We start from the raw sequence: 16,809 nt of genomic DNA, 5'->3' as shown, positions 1-16,809 counted from the left end.
AAAAAAGAAAAAGAAAATTAATCTTTGTCAATCTTACCAACAAGAAAATTAATCTTTGTCAATCTTACCAACAAGAGAGCAGAAAATAAAATCAACCAAAACTAAAGTGCAATCACAACAAAAACAGAAGAAATAAAAAAAAATTTATAAGAATTTGTTCTACAGTTAAAAGCTAACAAAACTGAGATCACAAAAAAATTAGAGGAATCCCTTCAAAAATATGTTACTGAAACTAATACAGTACCAAATTCTAATCTTAAATAATCCAATCTTAGATAAAGTGATAGAATTAGAAATAAAGAAACTATGAAAGAAAATACTTTTGGTTCTTTTTGGTTCACAGAATTCTATCAAACTTTTTTTTGATCGATTTATTTTTGAATTATTATTTATTCATTTTTATTTTTGTATAAATGATGGGTTTTTATACATTATTAAAATATTCTTGTTCAGGAGTAAACATAATACCCTCTCCCCCCAAAAATATAGACCCTCACAAGAAATAAATTAAGGAAAGAGAAAAAAATGACCTTCAGTCTGTGTTCCAATACCACCATCTCTGTCTCGGGTGGATCATATTTTTTATAAGTCCATCACAGAAGTTACTTCCATATTTTTCCACTGTTGCCGCTGCTGATTCGCAACTCCCTCCATCCTTACCTGCTCACTACTGTATACTGTATTTTCTTTCACATTCTTTCCATCCTCCAAAATGTGCTGTGGGGTAGCCAAGTGGCACAATAGACAGAGCACCAGCCCTGGGGCCAAGTGACCCCAAGCCCACATACCCCTCCTGAGGCCCAGCAACCACCCAGTCCTGTGGTCCCAGACAGGCCACCCAATCCCAGCCCCTTGTAAGAAGTAAAAAAAGAAAATGTGTTATATCTGACCACTCTCCCCCCACGACCCACCCTCTCCTCCATCATCCATGTCCCCCCCTTCCCCCATCCCCCTTGTCTCCCCTTTACCCCCAATGTCTATATCCCATTGAGTGTATATGCTGTTTCCTCTCTGAGCCACCTCTGATGAGAGCGAGGGTTCCCTCATTCCCCCTCATCTTCCCCCTCCCATATCTTTGCAATAACTCATTGCAATATTAAAAAAAAATCTTATTATACAAAATATCTTAGCCTATTCTACCTCCTTTCTCTTTCTCCTACTACATTTCCCTTTTTCCTATTGACTCCATTTTTACACCATATTTTATCTTCAAATTCAGCTTTCTCCTGTGCTTCATCTATAAAAGCTCCTTCTACCTGCTCTGTTAATTGAGAAGGTTAATATGAGTATTATCAGTGTCATTTTTCTATACAGGAATACATGTAGTTCATCATCATTAAGTCCCTCATGTTTTACCCTTCTCTACTCTCTATGCTTCACCTGAGTCCTATATTTGAAGGTCAGACTTTCTTTTCCGCGCTGGCCAATTCAACAGGAACATTTGAAATGAAATTTCTGTTTCATTGAAAGTCCATTGTTTCCCCTGGAAGAGGATGTTCAGGTTTGCTGGGTAATTGATTCTCAGCTATATTCCAAGCTCCTTTGTCTTCTGGAATATTATATTCCAAGCCCTGTGAGCTCTTAATGTAGTTGCTGCTAAGTCCTGTGTGATCCTGACTGCAGCTCCACAGTATTTGAATTGTGTACTTCTGGCTGCTTGTAATTTTTCTCTTTGACTTGGGAGTTTTGGAACTTTGCTGTAATATTCCTGGGGGTTGTATTTTTTGGATCTCTTTCTGGGCGAGATTGGTGAATTCCCTCAGTTTCTATTTTGCCCTCTGCCTCTTGGATATCTGGGCAGTTTTCCTGTAGGAATTCTTTAACAATGAAGTTAAGGCTCTTTTCCTGATCATAAGTTACAGGTATCCCAATAATTTTAAAATTATCTTTCCTGAATCTGTTTTGTTTTTCAATGAGAAGTTTCACATTTTCTTCTAACTTTTCATTCTTTTGGTGTTAGTATTGTGTCTTGATTTCTCATAAAGTCATCAGTTTCCTTTAGCTCCATTCTACATCTGAAGGATGTGTTTAACTCAGAGAGCTTTCTTATCTCCCTCTCCATCTGGCCAATTCTGCTCTTTAAAGCATTTTCATCAATAACTTTTGAACTATTTTATCCATTTGATTTAAGCTGGTTTTTAACATGTTCTTTTCTTCAGCATTTTTTTGGATCTCCTTGACTAAGCTGTTGACTTTTTTTTCATGTTTTTCCTGAATCTCTCACATCTCCTTCCCCAGTTTTTCTTCTCTCTCCCTTACTTGGTTTTCAAAATCTTTTTTTGAGTTCTGCCATAGTCTGAGCCCAATTTCCATTTTTCTTGGAGTGTTTAGATGCAGGAATTTGTACTTCCTTATCTTCATATTGAGTATTTTGATCCTTCTTGGGATCATAGACAATGTATTTCTCAATGGTGTTCCTCTTTTTTTTCTGTTTACTCATTTCTCCAGCCTGTGCCTAGTTTTGTGGTGCTTCCTGAGCTTTTGAGTATTATTGGGTCACCCCCCCCCCCCACAAGAATCTCAGTGTGTGAAGTTCTGTCTTCCCTCCTGGTCTGTGAATGACCCACAAATGCACGGGGCTAAGGCGTGGGGGAGGTCCCTGTTCTATGGGGGGCCTAGACTGCAATCAGGATCTGAATGTGGTCAGAGCCCCAGAGTCCTGTTCCAGGGACAGAGGACAGATCTTGGAAGTCTCCCTCCATTCCCTTACCTTTGGTGGACTGAGCATTGGAGACTCAATTGCCTGGGGGCTCCTGCTTGCACAGCTCTTCCTGCTTCAGTTTCCTGGATCTGGGCTGTGGTGGCTGCTGAGTGCTCTGAGGGCTAGGCTTCACGCTGATCCTCCAGTTTGTTCCAGGTACTCCCTGGGGATGTAGGTCAGGAAACTTCCTCCACTTTTAGTAGGGCTCCCAGATGCTCTGGGGCTGCCTTCAGGAGGCTGAAGTTTCTTCAATCTGGCCATGCCTCTGACACTGTGGAGTGGAGCCTTTCTACTGTTTTCTAGGTTACCTTGGTCTGGAGAATTTCCTCACTGGATCTTTCTGTGGGTTCTATTTCTTGAAAATTTATTTAGAGTCATAATTTAAAAATTTTTGAAATATTATGGAGAGAACACCTAGGAGAGGCTCTTTGCCTGTCACCATCTTGGCTCCACCCCTCTATCAAACTTTTAAAGAAAAATTTGTACCAATACTACACAAATTCTTCTCAAAATTGTGGAATAAAGTGCTATATTAAGGTCTTTTTGTGATACAACTTTTATCCTGATCCCCAAATCAAGAAAAGATAAAGCATAGAAGAATTATGGACCAATCTCATTAATGATTATTGATTCACATATACAAATAAAATCTTGTTAAATAGATTACAGCAATTTATCCAAGAATTCATTTACTACCAAGTTGGCTTAGTATCAGGGATATCAGAATGAATATGCTTTAGGAAAGCAAGCAACATATAATTAATAAAAATTATTCTGCAACTACTTTATTATTTCAGTAGTTGTGGAAAAAGTCTGACAAAGAGTAACTCTTAATTATGCTAAAAACTCTGTGTTAGGGGCCTTTTTTAATATAATAAAAAGTACCTAAAATCAAAAGTAAGCAGTGATTATTGCTTTCCTAAATAAATGCAAGAGTAAAGCAGGAATGTCCTCTCTCCTCATAATTATTGAATATAATTTTAGAAAAGGCAGATGTATCAATAAGACAAGAAAAGAGGGCTAGTAGTAGTGTCTCCTCTCCCCTCACACCTCAGACTACTTCTTCCAGTCCAGTCCCCACAGCTGTCACTAAGGAGAGAAATCATTGTTGAGAAAGAGGCCTCTAATGAGTAACAGCTGCTGGCCAGCTGCCACCAGTAGGCAGTTAATAATTTTAAAAAAATTTATTGGATACTATTTGCTAGGCACTGTACTAAATGCTGGGCATACAGAGGAAGGTCTAAGATAGTCCCTGCATTTTAATGAGGATGAAAACATATAAAAAGAAGCTGGACATCAGGGAGAGAGCAGTGCAGGGGGAGGAGACTACAAGGGGAGGGCATGAGGAAGTCATGCATTCAAGATGAGGAGTGTTGATTTAATTTTGCAGTATGATGAGTTTCTGAAGATGGATTCTAGCAAGTTAACCAGGTGGGAAATCATGAAGACAATTCAGTGGATACTAATCTTAAATGGAGAAGAATCAGAGAAAAGTCTCCAGATTTCTACCTTTCATTCTCTCCACCAGAGGGAGGGGCCCCAAGGATGGAGAGTGGGAATGATGAAGTCTAGGAAAGTGAGAGATGAAACATTTCTAGAATGCCTTACTGTGTGCCATGTAGTGTGCTAATTGCTTTTTTTTTACAAGTATTATTTTATTTGAGTCTTACAACAATCCTGCAAAGTATGTGCTGTGATAATCCTACTTTCACACTTGAGGAAACTGAGGCAAATGACATTTAAGTGTCACATGGCTAGTAAATGTCAGTGGTTAGATTTGAACTTGAGTTTTTTTGATTCCATGCCTTGTGCTTCATACATTGCACCACCAGCTTCCTTTTATGAGGAGTGCAAGGGAAAGAGGGAGAGAGAGGGAGGAAGGGAGGCAGGGAGGCAGGCAAATCAAAGGGTAATTGAAAATTGTTAGCAACCATATGAAAGAATGCTTCTAATCACTAATATTGAGAGAAATACAAATCAAAACAATTCTGACGTTTTCCCCTTAACCCTCTGTAAACTGACAAAAGATGAGAATAGTTAATGTTGGAGGGTCCATGGGAAAATCAGCAAATGGAGTGTACTTTTAGTGCCTGAAAATATAACTATTATGGAAAGCAATTTTGAAGTATGAAAATTAAATGAATGAAATATCCATATCCCTTGATCCAGAGAGTCTACTCCTGAACTTAGAATCAAAGAGAGTTTCTAGTTAAAAAAAAAAGAAACACTTCATCTACATAAAAATACAGTAACATTTTGGGGGTTAGGAAAGAATTAAAATAAAGTCTATTTTAGATACTCAGTCAAGTAGTGGATCAACCCAGTGCTGAAGGACCCAAAATACAGGTCCCTGGAATTTCAGATAATAGCTAGCTTGCTTGAACTTCCAGGGCAGAGCCAAGATGGCACCTCGAAACTTGAAAATTCTTGGAGCTTTTCCCTAATTAACTTACATGAAGTCTGTCTACAGACCTTAAAGCTGGAGATTCTACAGAAATGAGTGAAATAAATTCTCAACTCAAGATATCGTGGAGAAACTTCAGTAAAGGTTTATCTCAAGTGGGTAAAAAGGCAATATAGTCCAACATAGGCAAGAGAGTTGGAAAGCTAGTGGGAGGCTATTGGCTACACACAGCTTAGGTCTGAGCTCAGCAAGCTAGTATTTCTTCAGGCTAGCAACGAGGCCCAATTCCAGCTCAGAAAACAAAGTTAGAGCTCTGGGAATGGTGGTGCAACAGGCAGGATGGGTTTTGGGCTGCACATGGAACAAATCACTAACAGCTGAAATATAGGCAACACCCTAGGCATGTGGAAAGTCAAGGACCAGACCTCAGCCTCTCATACAAAAATATGGGACTGTGCCTCAGGAGCAGAACTAAAGTATCAAAATGAGCCAAATACAAAAACCCCGTGAACCATAAAAAGCTACTATTCTTACAGGGACAATAAAAAGCACCATGTCAGAAGAAGAAAACAGTGACATATTGCCTTCATGTGAAGCCTCCAAAGGGTTTTATAGATTGGTCTCAAATCCAAAAAGATTTCTTGGAAGAGCTCAAAGAGGGTTTTCAAAACCAAAGAGAAGAAGAAAAATAGAGAAAAGAATGAGTCAAGGAGAAGAACTATGAAAAATTGACAGAAGAAAACAATACCTTTAAAAGTAAAATTGGCCAAATGGAAAATCAACTCCTTTAAAAGTAAAAATGGCAAACTGGAAAGGATTGTAATTCATCAAAAAGTAAAATTGACCAACTATAAAAGGAAAACAATTCATCTAAAAGTAAAATTAATTTACCGGAAAAGGAAATTCAAAAGTTAATTGAATTCTAAAAATTATAAGTGGAAAATGGAAACTAATGACTCAAGGAGAAATCAAGATTCCATCAGACAAAACCAAAAGCCTGAAACAATAGAAGAAAATGTAAAATACCTCTTAAGCAAAATGACTGACCCAAAAAATAGATCCAGGAGAGATAATTTATGAATTATTGGTCTACCTGAAAGACATAATTAGAAAAAGAACCTGGACAATATTTTACAGGAAATTATTATGGAAAACTGCCCTAATATTCTAGAACAAGAAGGTAAAATAGTCCTTGAAAGAATTCTTCAATCACCACCAAGAAAGAGATCCCAGAATAAAAACTCCAAGGAATACTGTAACCAAATTTCAGAATTCTCAGCTATAGGAGAAAATATTGCAAGCAGCCAAAAAGAAGCAATTTAAATACTAAGGAACCACAGTCAAGATTATGCAGGACTAACCAGCTTTATCATTAAAGGATTGGAGGGCCCTGAAACATGTTATTTCAGAGGGTAAAGGAGCTTGAATTACAACCAAGAATCAACTACCTTGCAAAATTCAGTATTTTCTTTCAGGACAAAAGATTGATTTTCAATGAAATAGAGAATTTTCAAACTTCCTTGAAAAGAACAGAATTGAATATAAAATTTAATCCTCAAATATAAAACTCAAGAGATGTGTAAAAAAGGTAAATAGAAAGGGGAAAAATATTAGTAAAACTATATTGTCTATATCCCTATAAGTGAAGACAATGCTTTAAAAAAAAAAGTTGAGAATTTTATTTCTCCTAGGACAATTGAAAGGAACATCCTTTATTGTTAGAAATTGTGATGAGCTCAGACTTTTTACACTCTTGAGGATTATATTTCTATTGGGATAGTTAAAAGGAGGGTACTTGAAAAAAGGGTGATTATAATTTGGTGATGCTTATGAATTTAGGACAGTTGAAATGTATTTCTGTCAGGTCAAATGAAAGGAGTAAGACATGGGAAAGAGGATTATAATGGGAGAAAGAAGGCATTAGGGTATAAATAACATCACATGATGAGGCATAAAGGGCCTCTTACAGTAAAAGGAAAGAAGACAGGGGATGAGCACTGAGTAAATTTTATTTTAAACAGATTTGGCTTAAAGAGAAAATGACATACATTTCTCAATTGGGATTAGAAATTTATCCTACCCTACAGGGAAGTGGGAGGGAGGGAAAGGAGAAAGAAAGGGGAAAGTGAGATTGATTAAAAGGAAGTAGAAAGTAAAGATAAAGAAAAAGTAAAATAAAAGAGGAAAGGGAGAAGAATAAGGAACAGGGCTGATAGAAGGTAGGGGAGATTGATAGAAGCAGCAGTTAGAAGCAAAACATTGGTGAGGAAGGATAAGGTGAAAGGAGCAAAAATACAAAGAGAAGACAGGATGGAGGGAAACTGAATTAGTAATCTGAACTATTGAATGTGAATGGGATGGGATGAACTCTCCTAAAAAATGGAAGATAATGGTAGAAGATAATGTTATTTACAAGAAGTACATTTGAAGAAGTGAGCTACATTCAGAGTAAAGGTAACTGGCTGTAGCATAATATTGTGATAAAGCTGAAGTTAAAAAAAAAAAGCAGGGGTAGCAATCCTGATCTCAGACAAAGCAAAAGCAAAAAGAGATCTAATTGAAAGGGATAAGGAAGGAGAAAGACAATATAAGACTATGACTAACTGATAGATGCATTTATGAAATTTTGTGAAATACTTCTAGCTCATCAACTGGGGAATGACTGAACAAGCAGTGATACATGAAAGTTATGGACTGCTGTTATTCTGTAAGAAATCATGGGAAGACTTGCATGAATTGATGTCGAATGAAATGATCAAAACCAAGAGAACATTGTACACATTAACAACAACATTATGAGATGATTAACCTTTCAGTAGTTCAGAACTCAAGGACAATTTTGAAAGATCTGTCATGAATAATGCCATCCACATCCAGAGAATTAACTATGGGTTCTGAATGCAGAGCAATGCATTCTATGTTCACACTTTAAAACTTCTTTTATGTTCTTTCTTTCTCATGCCCCCCCCCTTAGTTCTAATTCTTTTTTTCACAACATGGCTAATATGGTAATGTGATTGTATGTACACAATCTATATTATTAAATTGCTGCCATGAAGAGGGAGATTTAAGGGAGGGTGGTAGAAAATGGAACTCAAAAGTTTGCAAAAAGATGAATGCTAAAATCTATCTTGTGTGTCATTGGAAAATAATTAAATTTTTTTTAAAAGAAAAGAAAGCCTGTACCCATTGATTAGGAAGTAAATATTAGGAAGAATTTATGGTCCATGAATGTAAGGGAATGTTGCTGTGCTATGAGAATTATCAAAAATGAGAAATTCAAAAAAAACTTAAAAAGATTTACTAGATCTGATGCAGGATGAGGTAGAATCATTAAAATACCATGCCAATTGACTACAGAAATGTAAACATAAAGAATAACCACAAAGCAATCAAAAGTATTAGAAAATCACCCCAAGCTTTGCTCCAAAGAAGCCATAGAAGACATTCCCCCCATTCCTCTTTTTAGGTGGAAGGTTCATGAGTCTTATCACTCAGTAAGTGCCTACTGTGTGCTAAGCATTGTGCCAAGTATTTTGGATAATTAAAAAAAGATGCAAATGACCCTCTACAAACAGACTCTGATGAATATGGCACATTGATACATGCCCATTGTTCACTGAACCTTTTTGAAGACTCTCTCACTATATTAATTGGTTTTGGTGATTTTCCTTTCTATTTCTTTCACAAGTATTTGTAATGTGTGGGATATTGGGGAAAAATTTGGTAATATAATAATTGAAAGATATAGTAATCGAAATTTGATTTAAAAACTAGGTATTTTTCTTGATTATGCTATCATATTTTAGATATAATTATTTAGTAGAGAAATTTATTTTGAAAATAATCTGAAAACAGTATTATTCCTTTTACTAAAGTTTTCTCATTTTATAGCAATTGAAATCTTCAGTTTGAAGTTTTTCACATATGGAGTCCTAAGCAACATTTCCTTCACGTGTCTAATCATATGGAGATTATTGCTCTGTATCTCTTAATTTTGTATTTTTCTTGCTATTTCTACAATTGTCATTTTAATTGATTGCCTCCATTATCTCTTCCGTGGACTTTTGCCATAGCTTCCTAATTGATATTTCTACCTGAATTCTCTTCCCTCTCCAATTAACATCTTTATATAGAAATTTAAATTATAAATTTCTTTTCATATTTAATTTTTTAATGTATATAATTTAGTACAGTAATATGTTTATACAATTTAGACTGGCACGAGGTTCCTATTCAAATCCAACTGAGGTAAATTGGTGACAATTCTGTATGGAAACTTGCTGGGAACCTGTGAAGGCTGGATAGAGGGACCAGAACATATGACATATATAACTGAATGAAAACTATTGGTTGTAAATGCAATGGTATTAATTAGGATGGGCTTCCAATGAAAGACTAGAGTTTGCTCACTTGTCACAGGACATGGAATCTGAATAGGGCCAATGCATTAAGTTCAAAGTCTCTGCTGAGCCTACGGCTTCTTTTCCCTTTTATTCTCCCTTTCCCCCAACTAGAATGCTCCCCATCATCTCCATATGTATTCCTGGTCAGATCTTTTCCCACTGTCTACAGACCACTCTTTCTGTATACCTGATCCCTGGTCTGGAAAAATGCTTCACTGTAACTTTTTTTTGACTTTCCAGATCAGAATTTGAACTAATTTGTTTTCTAGATCATCATGGAGAAGAAATAGGGAGTTAGTCTAGAAAACAAATTCTGATCTGGAAAGTCAAAAAAAAAAAAGTCAATCAGCTATTTTATTTCTGCCTTAGCTGCCAAACTATAATTTGTAATGTATTGATCTTTCCATGTCCTTTCTCTGTTCATTAAAATCTTGTCTCCTGTTGCCTCTGTGATCAAATACAATCTCCTTTCTTGAGCAATTAAATATTTTTACAATCTGCCTTCAAGTACTTTCCCACACTTATTGTTCAATATTCTCCTCAATATAATGTATAATTCAGCCAAATTGACCTTTTTTCCCTTTTATTTTTGGGAATTGAAAATATATGACACCATAGGACTATTCCCCATGCTGGATTGTACTCCCTCCTTTCAATATCTGCCTCTTAGAATCTTGATCTTTCTTCATAACTCACCCAAGTATGACTGACTGATGATCCTGTTCTCTCTTCCTAAACACCACTGCCTTTCTCTAACATTAACTTGTACTTGTTTGACACGTATGTTATTTGTTTTTTTATGTAGACATATTATGAGAGGAATTATCAAAACATCATTTAAAAAAGAGTTTGAGCAAAATTATGACTTTTTTTTATATAGCAAGTAAAGATAATAGATAGCCTGAGAGCTCTACCTTCACAAAATGTGGACAACATTTTCAATTTGTCTTTGGAGTAGCTGCAAGAAAATCAATAACTAGGAGCCATACAAGATAAAAAGTCAAGATTGGTTTGTCACCTGTGCTTGTGTATATTACTTTGTAATAAATAGGATTACAGGCTCATTGAAGTGGTGTCCAAAGTAATTTCTTAATCAACACATATTAATAGATCAAACTTTCATGGGGAGGATTTGTAATGACAGTTTTTAAATATTAAGGATCTTCACATTCAAAAAGGTATGGTAACACTTGTAGATCTTTCTGTACAGTTTCTTTCACAAAGATGGATTCACAAGAATTGCCTTGGCATTTGACCTTGGAAATATATTCAATTTTTTTCTGAATAAATCTTTTATTTCCTTTCACAGTACCTGGTTATGGATTACTATGTTGGTGGGGATTTACTTACTCTGCTCAGCAAGTTTGAAGATAGACTGCCTGAGGATATGGCTCGATTTTACTTGGCTGAGATGGTCATAGCCATTGATTCAGTGCATCAACTACATTATGTACACAGGTAAGGAAAAATAGACCTTCAGATTGGGAAATTTCTTTTAAGTGGATGCTTTATATAATATGCTTGTGTCAGGGCCAAAGATCATTCTTGGGTTTACTTGTGGAAATAGAGGTCAATTTTCAGCAAACTCCCAAGTCTGTGGACTGGAATTGTAATTTTAGTTAGATCTTTTTTTCATTTCATAACTCAAAAAGCAAGGTATATTGGATAGTTGACCTCTAAGTCAAGAAGATAACCTTCTAGTGGGAGAAAATGGATGCTTTCAATAGAGCCATGATAATAGAAAATGCCCATATCACAAATAAACTTATATGATTCCCTTACTTAATGATTTCTAACAAGAATTTTGATATATCACTAAAAGAGTTTAGCTATATTTTTGTCTTATTACCAAGACAAATTAAAATAGAAGTCATATTTATATAGAATATGTGTGACACCCCTACCTTAGAATTTCTTCTCTCTCTCTCTCTCCCTCCACCCCCCCAAGTTGGTTATTGTAGATTCTTTTATTTTTGAAGGGTTAGAATTCTCTCCAAACTATTACTCAGCAAGCTTCTACTTACCTATATTTTTGCTTTTTACCAGTCAGACAGATAGCACTCAGTTCATAGTAAAGGTATTTTAACTGAATACCAATTGTACAATATAACCATTATACCATTATCTCCATAATCATTATGTTTGCTTTTCCACAAATACATACATACTCAGTAAGAAGAATAGTTATTTATATAAATTATGTGGGTAATCCATTCATGATATCTGAAAGTGTTAACTCTTCCTTATGACACTGTCATTTTTTGATATCATTTTATTCCTTTCTGCTTATATTTCCACTTTCTTTTCTCTGACAGTGCCTTTGCCTTGACACGAGCTCATGTTTCCTCATTCATGAACTTCCGGTTCGTCTTCCTGACTCAAATCTCTTCTTCCCCAGTCCATTATCCATAAATTGATCTTTCTAAATTGCGGATCTAACCATTATCAGACCTGTTCATTCAGCTCTAGTGGCTTTTTATTTGACTCCAAAACAAACTGTAAAATCTTCTGTTTTGATTTTAGAATCCTTCATAATCTCTTTTCTACATTTTTATTCTTATACTTTCTTCCATATGCTCTATGATCCAGTGGCACTGAACTTTTAATTGTTCCTCTCATACAGATTGCATCTCCCAACTCTGAAGGTTTTTCCTTGCTGTTCCTTATGCCAAAGTCCCTCCAGTCTTATCTCTGCCACCTGCCTCTCAAGTCTCATTTCGAGTCATATTTTCTTCAAGAAGCCTTTTTCCCTCCTTCTTAATCTCAGTACCTTTCCTTTGAGACTATCCTCATTTTTTTCCCAGTATATCTTATTTGTCTGTTGTTGTTTTCTTATTGTCTTCCTCATTGAATAACAAGTTTGCTGAGAGTAGAAAATGTGGAGTGTTTGTTTCTGGCTTTCTTTGTATCTCCAAGGCTTAACACAATTCTTGGCATGTTATTATTAAGTGTAAGTGCTTAATCAATGTTTATTTACTCACTGTAGGCTCCTTAATTGGTAATATTCTTCTCTGTTTCTTGCCTATTATGGATCTTCTCTTTTCCACTACAAAGATGACTCTGCTCTCATCCACCTATCTCCTGATGGACCTCTCTGGTTGATATTAAGTTCACTTAATACTTTGTGTAATAATAGCCAGGGCTGCTATGGTTAGATTAGTAAGTAAACTTCTTGACTGTGTAAGAGAGATTACTGTTCTTCCAGTTATCCACATCAACCTGATTTTTACATTATTTTGGACATCAACCATAATCTTCAGCTGATTTAACTGTTTTTAGATACATGGCAACTTGAGCTACTAAAAATGCTGAGATTAGCAGTCCTCTAACCAGCAAGCAGCATTATAGCTACTCTCTTCTTGACCAATGGCTATTCTCTAGTCTTCTCCCCCTTAGCTTCTCCTATCCAATATGTTTTCTCCTGTGTTAGGTAATGCCAGGAAGTACAGTAATCTTTGCTGAGATCAGACCTGTCCTGAGATCAGTTTTTACATCTCTTCTTCAGAATTCTTCTCTGGACTCCTTGATTTTATTGACTTCATTTTTCAGTTCCCTTCAGCTTTTATTAATTTAACTTGAACTATATACACTACCCTCCACTAGGATTCTTAGTTCAGCTTTTACCTTAGAGTCAAATATGTATTTTTATGCTCCAACATGCCTGGATGAGACAAATAGGAAACTATTATTGCTTTCTGCAGGTGATGTCATGGTTTACTTCATGATCCCTAGATATATATTCAGCTAAAACACTAAGTGAAACAATTTCTCCATAGTTAAAGGACATGAAATAAACTCAAATATATCATCACCTCTTCTGTATATTACCAACAAAATTTTGTAGGAAAAAAAAGAGATAGTCCATTTAAAATAATATAAAATTCTTGATAGTCTACCTTTGAATACATACAAGAACTATATATTGTCAAAAGAATTAAAAGCTTGACATAAGAAGTTCAAAATCATACCCTAGCAACAAACTCCCTGAATATTAGAACAGACCAAATGGAATTCTGTGACTCCATATGACAATAAATATTAAAACATAGTTGAAATTCTAAAAAAAGAATAAATTATATGGTTTGGTAAGACAACTGAAATTTAAACAGATTGAGGAGGAAAAAAAAGAATTCAACTTTTTGAAAGCTGTGACCAATTAGCCTATACCTCATGGTTCAGGAAGTCTTAAAACTGCCTAAATCTTTTAGAACCAAAAGGCAAAGTGAAAATAGAAAAGAATTCACTGATCACCTCCCAAAAGAAACCCTTAAATGAAAACTGAGGAATTTTATAGCCAAATTTTGTAGCTTTGCTGCAAGCAGGAATAAAGAAAGAATCCAAATACCAAGGAGTCATAAGCAGGATCACAGATGATTTAGTTGACATCACTCTGAAGGATTGGAGAGCTTAGATATTCTGGAAGGCAAAGGACATAGTAGATTTACAAACATTAATATCTTAATGGACGGACCTTTAATGAAATAAAAAATTTCCAAGCATTCCTGATAAAAATTACCAGAACTGCATACAATCTTTGGAATGCAAGCACAGAAGTCAAGAGAACTATTTAAAGTATACATGAGCAAGCTAGCATAAGGGAATATGCAAAGATAAACTGTTTACATTTTTTGTATAGATCTCATCAGAATTCTTTCATCAGATGTCATAGATTTTAATTAGACAAGGCTTAGGAATGGCACTGTAAAAGCATCAGTCCTCCATTACATACACACACACACACACACACACACACACACACACACACACATACACACACATATTAGAAACGAAAATGTTAGGAGTATTAAATTTAGAATGGATATTGTCATGTATGCACTTCTGTTTTTTGTTTAAATCAATGTAATATATAATGTGATTACTACAGAAGCCAGTATGATTTTCAGGAATATAGAGGAAAGAGTTCCATTGTATTCAGTGCTGATTAGATGCTGGTTAGACCATATTCATTGTTGTATATCATTTCTGTATATCCATATTTGACTTGCTGAATAGCAGTTTGCATCTTCAGGGTATGTCTTTTATTCCCAGTTTGCTTAAATGGAAAATTATGGAGTAGATTATACTTTGTACAACTCAGAATCCTTGTGGTATGTCTAAGTCTGGTTGATAGAATTGCAAGCCAACAATAGTGGTTTTTGTAAAGTGGGTTATAATTTAGAGTTTACACACCCATGTCCCCCCACCCAGTCCCACTTATTTTTTAGCATGTTTTCTAAACTGTATGACAAACAGTATTCAGATCCACCATCTTACAAGTCATAAACATTTTATGTAATTAAAATCTCAAAATCCCCTTATTTTTAATCTGATTTTGAATGTTGTTGTTTTTAATATCATGTAATTTAGTTTCTAGATTGATTTAAATTCAAAAGTATTTTAGAAACTTTTTTTTTACATGAAGTTCTATGCATTTTAGAAGAATTGTCTTAAATCTTAAGATATTTTATGGGCTCATCTTCCTTTGGGAGGGCAGCTCAGGCTAGGGGATTGTGCTCCCCCAAAATAAACTCTCACGCTTCTGTTACCCTTCCTTTCTGCTTTATACCCTGATGGTTTGTCTTACTTTTGAAAGCTAGCCTGTTCTTAAGGAGCATGATCCCCCAAATAACCTTTCACACCCCTATGCTCTTCTTTAGTAGTTGTCCCCTAACAGTTTGTCTTGCAGTGAAGCTAGCCCACTTTTGGAGAGTATGATCCCCAAGTAACCTCTCATGCTCCTATACCTTTCTTTTACTTATGCTGTCATGGCAATAAGGCCACACAGGTAGGTAATTATTAAGTGTCTGAGGCCGGATTTGAACTCAGGTACTCCTGACTCCAAGGCCAGTGCTCTATCCACTGTGCCATCTAGCTGCCCCCGAATTGTGGAATATATTGACAGGGGAGGGGAGTAAATGATGAGAAACTGAAAAGGAGGAAGATATTGGGGTAGAATGAAGAAGACTATATGGAGGAATTGAACTTTGGGAAACAGAATTGAAATAGGTAGAGAAGAGGGAAATGGGTACTGTATGAGTGGTAGGAATAATCAAAAATATATTTGAGTAGAGAATTAAAGGATAAGTGTGAGATATTATTAGAAAAGTAGATGGGAGATGCTAGACTGGCGAGACGTCATCTTTTAGGATTGATAACAGGATGCTGAATGGACTGATGGGGAATGAATGGAAGCAACAGTGTCATTTAGGTGGATATTCCAGTACTTTGGTCAGAGTACAATTATGCTTTGAACAAACTTCTCTTCCTAAAACTCCAAGTGATATCTTAATAATACTGATGAAAGAGTTTACCAATTTATTAATATTTTTTCATGGTCTCTTATAGCCAAATATTATCCATGTACATTGGATGTATTAATCAAAATGGTTAATGTAAAGATGCTTTGACTTGACAGTTTTAATTTGCAAGCTATATTTAGTTCTAGTTCAGAGAAATATTCATGATTAAAGGTTAGGAAACTATTATTGACTCACTCTTTGAGGGAGATCACATTTCACCTGTGAGAGTGGTAGGAGGGATTAATGGAGTCAATCACTCTCACTCCATTTAAAGAAACAGATAAGATAATTTACCTATATAAGTTGAAAACATTTTTATTGTATTTAATCATTCAATGCATTAAAATGAAGTTTGTTATGTTGTGGCCAGTGAGTGTTCTTAGAATAGCAAGTTGGTTTGGAATCTAGAATTATCAAAGAGCCTTGGCTTCTCAATTCTAGCCAAACCTGTTTAGGGACAGGACTATGGAAATGGACTTTTGTCTTCCTCCTAATTCACTTTTTTTTTTAAATTTAAGGCAATGGGGTTTAAGAGTGACTTGCCCAAGGTCACACAGCTAGGCAATTCTTAAGTGTCTGAGGTTGGATTTGAACTCAGGTCCTCCTTACTTCTTGACCAGTGCTCTATCCACTGTCCCAACTAGCTGCCCCCTAACTCTCTTTTGACCATAGCATGACCTTGTGTATTTTGGAAGGTGGAAAGTTTTGACCTCTTTTCAGCATTCTAGCAACATTTATAGAATAGCAGTGACTTGGCAGTGTTTCTATCAATTGTTGCAGACAGACTAAACACACTGATGAATGGCAGCTTCAGGAGGCTAAAAGAGCTCAGCAGAAAGCTAGATAACATCTAAGGGAATCATTTTAATTTAAGGACTCCAGTCAAAAAAATTTTAGTGGCTTTGAGTTGCTTCCTTTTGCCTCATGTGTTCTAGGCTTGAACACACTTTCTCGTACATTCTGTAAATACTTGTAGGAAAGTCCATCACTGAGGGTGGT

The 16,809-nt window shown here is 35.7% G+C and overlaps 1 protein-coding gene across 7 annotated transcripts in view; it reads left to right on the top strand.

The window, feature by feature from the left end:
• CDC42BPA (CDC42 binding protein kinase alpha) overlaps positions 1 to 16,809 on the top strand; it is a 364,566-nt gene that overhangs the window by 129,525 nt on the left and 218,232 nt on the right. For all 7 annotated transcript variants that reach the window (XM_074222837.1, XM_074222834.1, XM_074222835.1 and 4 more), the window contains exon 5: positions 10,821 to 10,969. In XM_074222837.1, coding sequence (XP_074078938.1) covers positions 10,821 to 10,969 — 149 coding nt within the window. The remainder of the gene's footprint in view (positions 1 to 10,820; positions 10,970 to 16,809) is intronic.

The sequence above is a fragment of the Macrotis lagotis genome, chromosome 2 (genome assembly GCF_037893015.1).
Source record: "Macrotis lagotis isolate mMagLag1 chromosome 2, bilby.v1.9.chrom.fasta, whole genome shotgun sequence".
Lineage (NCBI taxonomy): Eukaryota > Metazoa > Chordata > Mammalia > Peramelemorphia > Peramelidae > Macrotis > Macrotis lagotis.
Note: the sequence above shows the minus strand (reverse complement) of the source record. Positions and strands in the feature narration are given on the sequence as shown.